This window comes from Lolium perenne, chromosome 7 (assembly GCF_019359855.2).
Source record: "Lolium perenne isolate Kyuss_39 chromosome 7, Kyuss_2.0, whole genome shotgun sequence".
NCBI lineage: Eukaryota > Viridiplantae > Streptophyta > Magnoliopsida > Poales > Poaceae > Lolium > Lolium perenne.
This window is the reverse complement of record NC_067250.2, coordinates 222,012,681-222,022,166: the sequence shown is the minus strand read 5'-3', so window position 1 is coordinate 222,022,166 and position 9,486 is coordinate 222,012,681. Positions and strand designations below refer to the sequence as shown.

Below are 9,486 nucleotides of genomic sequence, written 5' to 3'. Positions count from 1 at the left end.
GCTGCTGGCACATGGAGAGCTGCTGCGGTCTGTTTGGCCTCCGGTATGTGCTGCTGAAATTGCTCATGAATGCTTCTTCAAAATCAAGCCAGCCGTTTATGCTTCCTTTTGGCAAATTATTAAGCCAAATGCGTGCCGGTCCTACCAGCACTGACGGTATGTATCTTACTGCCCAGCGTCGGTTTCCTCCGCCGGCTGCGTTTCCTCCACCTCTAGCGACGTATACCGCGGTGACATAGTCTGCAAGCCGATCTTCCGGTTTTGTGGTGCCATCGTATGTTTTTGTGTCACATGGCAACTGAAAGTTACGTACCGGTGGTTCTCCCCTCATGATTTGCGGGCCAAAACATTGTGGACCCGATGGACCCTCAGCTTCGATCATTTTGGACAAATATACTCCGTCCAGCCTATATCGCGCATCGCTATCCGGCAAGCATCTTTCTCCAACACGTTCTCCCACATGATTCCGGTAATTTCCGGCTCGCTTCCATCCAGAATCGGCTTCATCAAACTGAACTGGATCTCTTAAAGTTGTAGACAACATGGCGGGTACAGGGGTGATTGCGAGAGATCACTCTGGAAATTTTGTGCTTGCAAAATGTCGACTGTATGAGTACATTGTTGATCCTGGGATGGTGGAGGTGTTGGCGTGTCGTGATGCAGTGTTCCTAGCTCGGACGAAGGGGTGGTCTCATGTCATTCTTAAGACAGACTATGAGCTGATTGTCAATGCATGGAAGGATGGTACGTAGGATCGCAGCGATCCTACGAGAGATGAAGCCTACTATCTCCCCTTTTCAGGGTTTTAGGTTCGAGTTTGTGCAGAGAGATGCTAATAAAGCAGCGATCCTGCTAGAGATGAGCCTATCAATCAGATATTTTGTCGTCATTTGAATAAAGCCGGGCAGCAAAACTTCAAAAAAAAAAAAAGATCAATGCAGTGCTCCCGTTCGACTTTACAACTCAGGATGTATGTATATTAAAGTGAAGCCCCGAGTCGAAATTGCATGGGTGAACCTGGGAGCAAGCGCACCCTATATGGAAAAAAAATATAATAATTCAGAAAAAGATCAAAAAAATTCAAATGTTTTTGGAAATCAAAGATGATCATGTATTGTACTCGTATACGAAAGATTCACCATGGAATAACTTCTCTTGTTTTCTGGGTGAAAAAAACAGACTTGAAGGTCCTATATTAAAGTACTATTCACGCTATATTCGTCATAGATTTGTTGTTTTTTGCCTGAAGTCAATGTGAAAATTTTTTTGGCCAAACAAATTTATACGAGTACAATACTTGATTATCTTTGATTCCCAAAAGGATTCGATTTTTTTTTACTTTATTTGAAATTACTACAATTTTTAGAGTATATAGGGTGCGCCTGCACCCGAGAGCCAAAAGTCCGGGTCAAGCCCCGAGTAGACTACTTTGTTTGCAGAAGACTAAATCTTCTCAACCTCTACTTTCCGTGTGTTTGTTGACACGATCGTAGGATATAGAAGGGCTGGAATCGCTTCATTTACCATTTAAAGACCAAAAGATGTTTGGGACTTGGTCCATCCGTAGCAGCAAGACAAGGCAAATTCTACCATCTAGCAATGCGATGCCTTGCTTCAACCTCATATGAATACACAAGGAAATGCCAGTGTACGGAAATGATTGCTTCCGCATTCATCAGCATTGGAAAAAAAAGAGTTTGAGCAGCAAATCTCATCTTGCTCTCATTCTTGTCTGTACAAAAAAGACACCTGCAGAAGCAGAACCTGGCCTGCTTACCTGCATGAGCTGTAAAGCAAAATGTTGCCAAACTCTTGATCTTGAGCACTACCCCCTGGCACACTTGTACAACATTCAAGGTCCAAAACTCGACCCGGTTTGCATCATCAGGTGTTAGTGGGTTATTATGGTATCCCCCTCCTTCTCTCCTCTTCATTCTAGGGTAAACTATTGCCGGCCACTGGTTAGTGGAATGTCATATCTATCATGCTCTAAATTTTTTTTGAAACATTTTCACGAAATTCTTGCAACGAGTTAGCAGGTAACAGAACATAGCCGCTCCAGGATGTAGCGTAGCCGCCTAGGTAGACCGAGACAAGAAGAACTCGAAGTCTGGATGGTGGTTCACAGACGACTTCTCAGATCCCCTAGGAATGGCAGCCCTTGCCATCGCCAATGCACCTTGCTTTAGTGTCCTCAGCCTCTCTTTCACAACTTCAGCGCAATGGGGCTTTGATGAATCTGGACATCTCAGCTCAAACCACTGCTCTCCCTACAAAAAAGACCTTACATGTTAAACTGAGTCTCGCTCTCATGTACAGCTCAAGAACTCAAAACGAACCAAGCACTAGGAACAAACTTTGACTAGACAGCCAACACTTCAGCTTGCACCTACTTTCTGGAGTTTTCAGTTAAATTTAGAGCTACATTGTGGATACACTCAGCACTGCAATAACTCGCTACACTCGTAAAGAAGTTAAAATGGTACCTTGTCATTGTAACCCTGCAGACCAACAACTGGGCAAACTATACGGGTGTGCTGACCACCACTCATATCTGGGGAGGGCATTTGTTGAACCAATTTACCCAGTGAATGGTAGGTCAAGAAAGACGCACGGAAGTTCCCATGAGGTACACGATAAACAGGATACCAGGCAACACAGTACCTATAAATGCAACATACTGCCGCCATCAGGAACAAACCAACAAGTTCAGGAAGCAGTGGGAGTAAAATATCTGGGATCAGGAACAAACCAAGAAGCTGGATGCAGATCACACAGTTTCACATTTTGCAGCTTTTCAGAATCACCAGAGAGATTTAGGCTGCTAAGGTCCTTGATTCTGCAATTTTTTATTGCAGTGAGAATAATATACAACAAAAATCAAGACAGCAAATAGTAATTCTAATTTTCACAAGTTTCAAGTTCTTTTTAATTTTGGAAAAGACAGATTGTACTCACGTAGTAACATGAGAAAGTCGGCACAAAATAAAGATATGATGCAGCACACATCAGCAACATATTTGTGATTAATCCGCTAACAACTTATAAACCAAATCTCTAAGCTACTCAGTTGGGCACAAATAAGTCGTGTTGGTCTTGGTCAGAACCATCCCAATCAGCTTAAACAATTTGTATCACCAAAACATGTACAGTGTGTTTTCACAGGAAAACAGTGTGTTGCCACCCTGAATGTGCAAAGCAACATTGTTCACAAACTGAATACTAATTTATACATTATACACTGGTCATAAAAGCTACCTTGCCTGTATTAAACTGTTCATGACAAGAACTGACAAGCATCCTTGAGTGCTTCTAATAAAGTAATGGATGGGAATCCGTTGCACTCGTAAAACCATATAAGCAGTTTTTAGACAAAAAAGACACTGGATTGAAGAGACATGAATACACTTGAAAGAGCTGGTGGCACCAGGAACTTAAGGATAAAGTAACAACTAGTGGTCGAAATCAGAATATGTCAGATGTCATGCTTAGAATTTGTAAGCACAACGAAAGACTCAAAGACAACTTACTTTTCAAACAATGGAGGTCGAAGAGAAGGCTGCTCTGTTTCGAAGTATTCAAAAATGAGTTCTCCATGATCATGTGCGGAGAAAGATGTTTCTGAAAAGAATGTGTTACTTTGCTCAAATGGTTTATGCAACTTCGCAGGCACAGGTTGAGAACTCATAAGGCTTGTGGTACTTGATGCCCCCAACATATTTCGCTCTTCGACACCAAAACCATTATCCATATTCTTTGCAGACCACCCAAACAGCTGGATGGCAGATAGATAAGGAACAAAATATGCACAGAACTCTGAATTGGTGCGGTGTGGTGCTATAGAACTGCGATCACTGAGATCTCTTACTTCCAACCCATAGCACCCTGGCTCTTCATACCACTCCCATATATTCCTCAAGTACATATTCGAAATGTATTGTTGACAAATTGAGTGCCTAACTGACTGATCCTGTGAAGAGTTGCTCATTTTCACACGCGGAACATGCCCAATGACTGGAGTTGCAGAATGCAGAAATATCTCAAGATCGGTAGTTGGATAACCAGCAGACACGTGGGCATCTGCAGCAACTTGCACCTCACAGGCATCATTAACAACCTTGGTCATCTGAATTAGATGCATTTCAGAACTGCTAAACTTTTCAAGACTGTGATTCCCTTCAACAGAAGGAATTACATCACATCGGACCAATGAGTCAGTTTCAATGGACTTGGAATCTGCAAAATGATTTGCGCTGCGTGTTAGAAAGGCTTTTCAGTGCACTGTTATATCTTATCATAAGGTCTGGACATATTAGAGAGAAAATTGCTATGCAAAATATCTACAGATTCAGCCATACCAGGTGATTGTAGTCCAGAACCTGTCCCAATAGCATAATTGCCTCGGAGTGAATCTTGTAATCCACTTTTCAGCATGGGAAAATCTCCTACAACATGATCTGTTAATTGACTAGATTCTGAAGTACAATTTCCCTTTGCAGACTCAAGAGTTGTAGGTTCAGAAGCTGAATTTGATTTCATCTCACAAGTTGATTCTCTGCAGTGCACACCGTTGGATAGCCTTCTGCTTAAATCAATGTTCTGCTCTTTGTCAAAATCAACATGTGATTTGCAATTGCTGTTTTGCTTTGCACTTGTAAAATGATTGTGACTTGTTCCTGATCCAGCATTTGATTTGCTATTGATGTTTTCCTTTGGACTTGTAAAATGATTGTGGCTTGTTCCTGTTTCAGAGTGCTTAAATGGAATTCCATTACTCCTCTTATGGATGAAATTCTTGATGGAGCGTTTCAACACAGCTCCATGCTGAGGCTGAATGCTATCAACATGATGCTGTCTATGTGAGTACTCCTTAGTGTTTAGTTCCTTAAGCATCTGCCTAGAAGAGCTACCGCTATACTTTTCATTTGGACGATGCACTACAGCAGGTGCATGCTCCCCATTAAAGCTCTTCCACATTGACATTTTCTTCTCTTTTCTAGCTCTCTTTCTCGAAATTACTAGACAGAAATCACTGCCTCTGCTACCATCGCTGCACAAATGGGCTGCCTGGGTTCCATTGCACACACCAACACCATTTTCAGAAGAAAAGTCACTACTGCAGTTGGAATTCTCTAGCCAACTATCATCAACTCCGTCACTAGAGCTGCAAAATTCTGCCGTTTCACATTGATTGTGCCCACGTTCATTTCTAGAACTTAACAGTGTCTTGGTGCTACCACTACAGTGTCCACTTCTGCTGGCATGACGAGGCTCTTGAGATGAATCCATCAGTTCCAAATTTGGAATGTTATCCAAGTACCTGTTACATTGTCCAAACAATTCCAAGCATGATGTAGTTGGTCTAGACAGTTCTGTCTCATCACAGTACGACGCGCTTGAAACTGAAGCAACTGAAAAGCCATTGTACTCATTATCATTTTCACTGTCAGGGGCCTTTTCAGAGGCTTCTTTCACAGAAGAACTGGGAGAAAAGGTTTCTTCAAATAGTATATCACCAACATGCTTAGGTGAAAGTGTCGAACCTTCACAAGAATCAATCATATCAACTGATTGGGTAGAGCTGTTGCTCTCTGCGAACGTAATTTCAGATCCATCTGTTGGCTTTCTGAAATGTTGCCTGCGCTTCTTGTTTTTCTTTTTGCTCTTCCTTCTTGTAGTATGCCTTGCATCTGTCTTTGTCTTGGTAGAGGTATTTTCTGAGAAACCTGAATCAGACATACTATTGGATGCTGTGGATCTCTCTACCAGCAGCCTTGATTGATTAGCTGAATAACTTCTATATTCTTCTGGGACACTTAAATGCAAGATAATAAGTGGAGATGCATTTTCAGAGAAGTGGTAGAGACAATCGGGCATGAACGTCGTAATGATGCACCGCCTGAAAGAGAAGTACACAGAATTATCAGAAGCAAAATACAGGTACTCATCTCCGACAGCTGTTCAGAATTTCCAGGTGGAGGTAAAAATTAGTGCAAGATGCTGCTGCAATTGAATTTCCCTTTTTGCGAGGATGCTGCAATTGAGTTTGTAAAACGATGATATGAAAGAAGGATGATCGTGCCAATTCATAAAAGATAAATATGTTCTATTACTTGGTAGATATATACACACATCGACACAGAAATGAACATGGCTATACCTCTGTTGCATCAGCTGCTGCTGCTGCTGCCTTGATTCAAGACGAGCTACATGACGCTCCTGAAAAGTTGTCAGAAAGGAAACATTACAGGGTGTGCCAACACGGAAACTTTCCTGCTTCTAGTCTAGGAACAAAAAAGGAAATAATTTGCAGTTATTTGGTACGTACAAACATGAAATTGGTTGGGTTCTTCCTCTCTGATGGGGTAAACAGGCGATTGATCTTCCTGTTGGCAGCGCCATCACTAGTACCATTGGCAATTCCATGTACAGATACCATTTTGCATCAGTCCTGCCAGAGGTAGGAGAAGCACATTAGAACCCTGAAAGTATGTGTAGAGATCCTTAAGAGATATAAATGGCCCTCAGTTTTACACACAAAAAAATACAGAATCCACCGAAAGCGATATAGAAGTCAAACCGCATGTTTTGTGGATAATTTAATCACCCCCCATATTTGAAACAACAATAGTAAGTGTGACTGAACCGTTATGCACGACAATTATAAGTGTGAACCAACCGTTATAAGCGCGCATTAATACACCGAATCGTTTTACCAGACTTGTGGCAAACCTAGACCGCGCTTTTACAGCATATATGAGGCAAGTAGAAGAAAAGGCAAACACAGAAGGTGAGTGACACATCAGCTATGATCCAATGGCACCAAATTGAATGTGTCAGTGATGGTAGCATGTTGACCTTCAGGTTAACTCTAAATGAATGACACACCCACCACCCGTGTTTGACCAAAACAACAAGCTGCAGCACGAGATTTCTTCTTCCAGTCTGAACTCCAGAATGCTATTTTGATTCCAGCACCCAATATTTAAACCGTAGCAAGACTTCAAGGTGCTTGACCAAACAGCAAACCACGCGCGGCAGGAGATTTCCTCCAGTCCAAACCCCAGACTGCTATTCCGATTCAACTCCCAATATTAAAACCCTAAAAAAACATTTTAAAATGGTTCCTAGAGGTAAAGAAGAAGGTGAAGTCAGAAACGGATTTGTTCACAGAAAACAAACAAACATTCAGAAGAAGAGCACTCCAGATGTAGTTAAGCTAGTAGGAGAATTCGCACGGGGCTGCTGGACGTGGAGATTTCTTCTCCTTCCAGTCAGAACTCCAGAATGCTATTTTGATTCCAGCACTCAATATTCAAACCGTGACAACACTTCCAAGATGCTTGACCAAACAGCAACCCACGCGCGGCAGGAGATTTCCTCCTCCTCCAGTCCAAACCCCAGAGTGCTATTCCGATTCCAACTTCCAATATTAAAACCCTAAAAAAACATTTTAAAACGCTTCCTAGTAGAGGAAAAGAAGAAGATGAAGTCAGAAATGGATTTGGTAACACAAAACAAACAAACATTCAGAAGAAGAAGAGCACTCGAGATGAAGTTAAGCTATTCGCACGGCACTTGAAACCATTAGGAGCAATCAATAAACCAATCAATCGGTCTGTGGCCGGCTGGACGGGGAGATTTCTTCTCCTTCCAGTCTGAACTCCAGAATGCTATTTCGATTCCAGCACCCACCCAATATATCCAAACCGTGACAACACTTTCAAGATGCTTGACCAAACAGCAAACCACGTGGCAGGAGATTTCCTCCTCCTCCAGTCCAAACCCCCAGAGTGCAATTCCGATTCCAAGTCCCAATATTAAAACCCTAAAAAAAAAAATTTAAAACGCTGCCTAGTAGAGGAAAAGGAGAAGACGAAGTCAGAAATGGATTTGTTACCACAAACAGACAAACAAACAGTCAGAAGGAGAATTCTCCAGACGAAGCTAAGCTAGTAGGAGAATCCGCACGGCACTTGAAACCATCAGAAGCAAACAAGCAATCAACCAATCGATCGGTCGGTGTGGGTTGGCTGGAACCGGGAAGCGGAGAAGGCGAGCACGGAAAGCAAAAAATCCGCCTACGGCAAGCCCTAAAACTGGTAGTAGTAATGCTAGCAACGACAATAATTAAGCGGAAGCACGCGATCCACGAAATGGTAGCGAGCAGGCGAGCTGGGCCGTAGCAGATCAAAAAAAAAAAAAAAAAAATCGGCGTGCCTGGCACGAAAGGAGATACGGATCGCACTCATCGCGCAGGGATCGTAATCGTGGGACGGGAGCGGATCGATCGGGGAGCGCAAAACCTAGCACGGGAGATTCTTCGTGGAACCCGCGGGCAGGCGGGAGGATCGAGCGCGCGAGCGGCGCCGACGCATCTGCCGGTGGCGAGCGAAGCGAAGCAAAGCGGAGCAATCTCCGAAGCAGGAGGAAAAATAATCGGAGGGAGGGGAAAGCGGGGAGAGGAGTGGCACGCACGGTGGCCGCGGCGCGGCGGTGGCGGCGAGGCCGGGGAGCTGGCGCCCCGATCCGAGTCTGGACGGCGGGGTGGATCGGGCGATGGCCGGAATTGGGAGGAACTGCTGGCTCTGAAATACAATCGGGCAGGGAATGGGGGTGGGTGACGGGGGAGGTGACGCGGAGGGAGAGAAGGAGCTGGTAGGTGAGAAGAGAAAGAGAAGGGAATATGCTGGACCGGACCCGGACCTGACCCGACCCGACCGGACCAAATACCTGCTGCTCTGCTGCTGCTGATTTCTTTTCTTTTCTTCCAAACAACAAATATCTGATTTCTCTTCTTTTCTTTTCTTTTCTTCTCCAGCAAGTATTTTATGCAGCAAAATAAAGTTCTGGGACGAAAAATATCTGTCTTCGATGGGTAGGTGCCCGTGCCAGTTAATGGCCATCAAGCCTAAAATAGGTAAGAGTGCCAAATCACTCTGTTGGATGGATACTCCTCAGATATCTGCAGCCAGGAACACGCTTGAGCTGCATGGCGTGAACTCGGCCGCTCCACCTAAAATCCAATGGGATATTGGGATGTGACTGATATCAAGCATGCATTCAACACAAGATTCACCTTCCCGTCAGAAATTCAACACAAGATTTTGTTACCTTACCCAGAGGAATTCAACGCAACATTTACCTTTCAAAGCACAAATTCAAACACCTAGACCTGACCCTTCGTTATTCAGCTGCGTCAATGCAATCAAGGCACTGAAGCAGCAGCAGCCAGCAAGCGTGATCATCTCAAACAAGAAGAGATACACTGGCGTCTCCAAACATGCTGCTCACAACAACCACTAGCAGCACCGAATCACACGCCCGCAATATACGAAAAAACAAACACAGCCTCGCCTGCGATTTTCTTGCTTGTACTATATCTCAAGCACCGCAACTGAATCAACACGGGTATGATCGAACGGAAGATCGCCAGCACACGGTTAAGCAACCTACTGTGCTGCCCCAGAACCAATACAGGAAAAC

The 9,486-nt window shown here is 43.8% G+C and overlaps 1 protein-coding gene across 1 annotated transcript; it reads right to left on the bottom strand.

Moving 5' to 3' along the window:
• Positions 1 to 1,649: 1,649 nt before the first annotated feature.
• On the bottom strand, positions 1,650 to 8,671 carry LOC127313634 (uncharacterized). Its single transcript, XM_051344116.2, has 8 exons — positions 8,479 to 8,671; positions 6,329 to 6,451; positions 6,161 to 6,219; positions 4,359 to 5,899; positions 3,531 to 4,236; positions 2,753 to 2,839; positions 2,487 to 2,664; positions 1,650 to 2,270 (listed from the first exon to the last, which is right to left on the bottom strand). Exons 2-8 carry the CDS (start codon positions 6,437 to 6,439, stop codon positions 2,079 to 2,081), a joined length of 2,874 nt encoding a protein of 957 aa, XP_051200076.1. The 5' UTR covers positions 6,440 to 6,451; positions 8,479 to 8,671; the 3' UTR covers positions 1,650 to 2,078.
• Positions 8,672 to 9,486: the final 815 nt, after the last annotated feature.

What these genes read in the sequence shown, in the direction of transcription:
- LOC127313634 (XM_051344116.2), bottom strand. Translation starts at nt 6,439, where the DNA reads ATGGTATCTGTACATGGAATTGCCAATGGTACTAGTGATGGCGCTGCC. An exon ending in ACCCAACCAATTTCATGTTT is followed by an intron (nt 6,220 to 6,328) that starts GTACGTACCAAA and finishes ACAACTTTTCAG; the next exon opens with GAGCGTCATGTAGCTCGTCT. An exon ending in TTCTGGACTACAATCACCTG is followed by an intron (nt 4,237 to 4,358) that starts GTATGGCTGAAT and finishes ATCATTTTGCAG; the next exon opens with ATTCCAAGTCCATTGAAACT.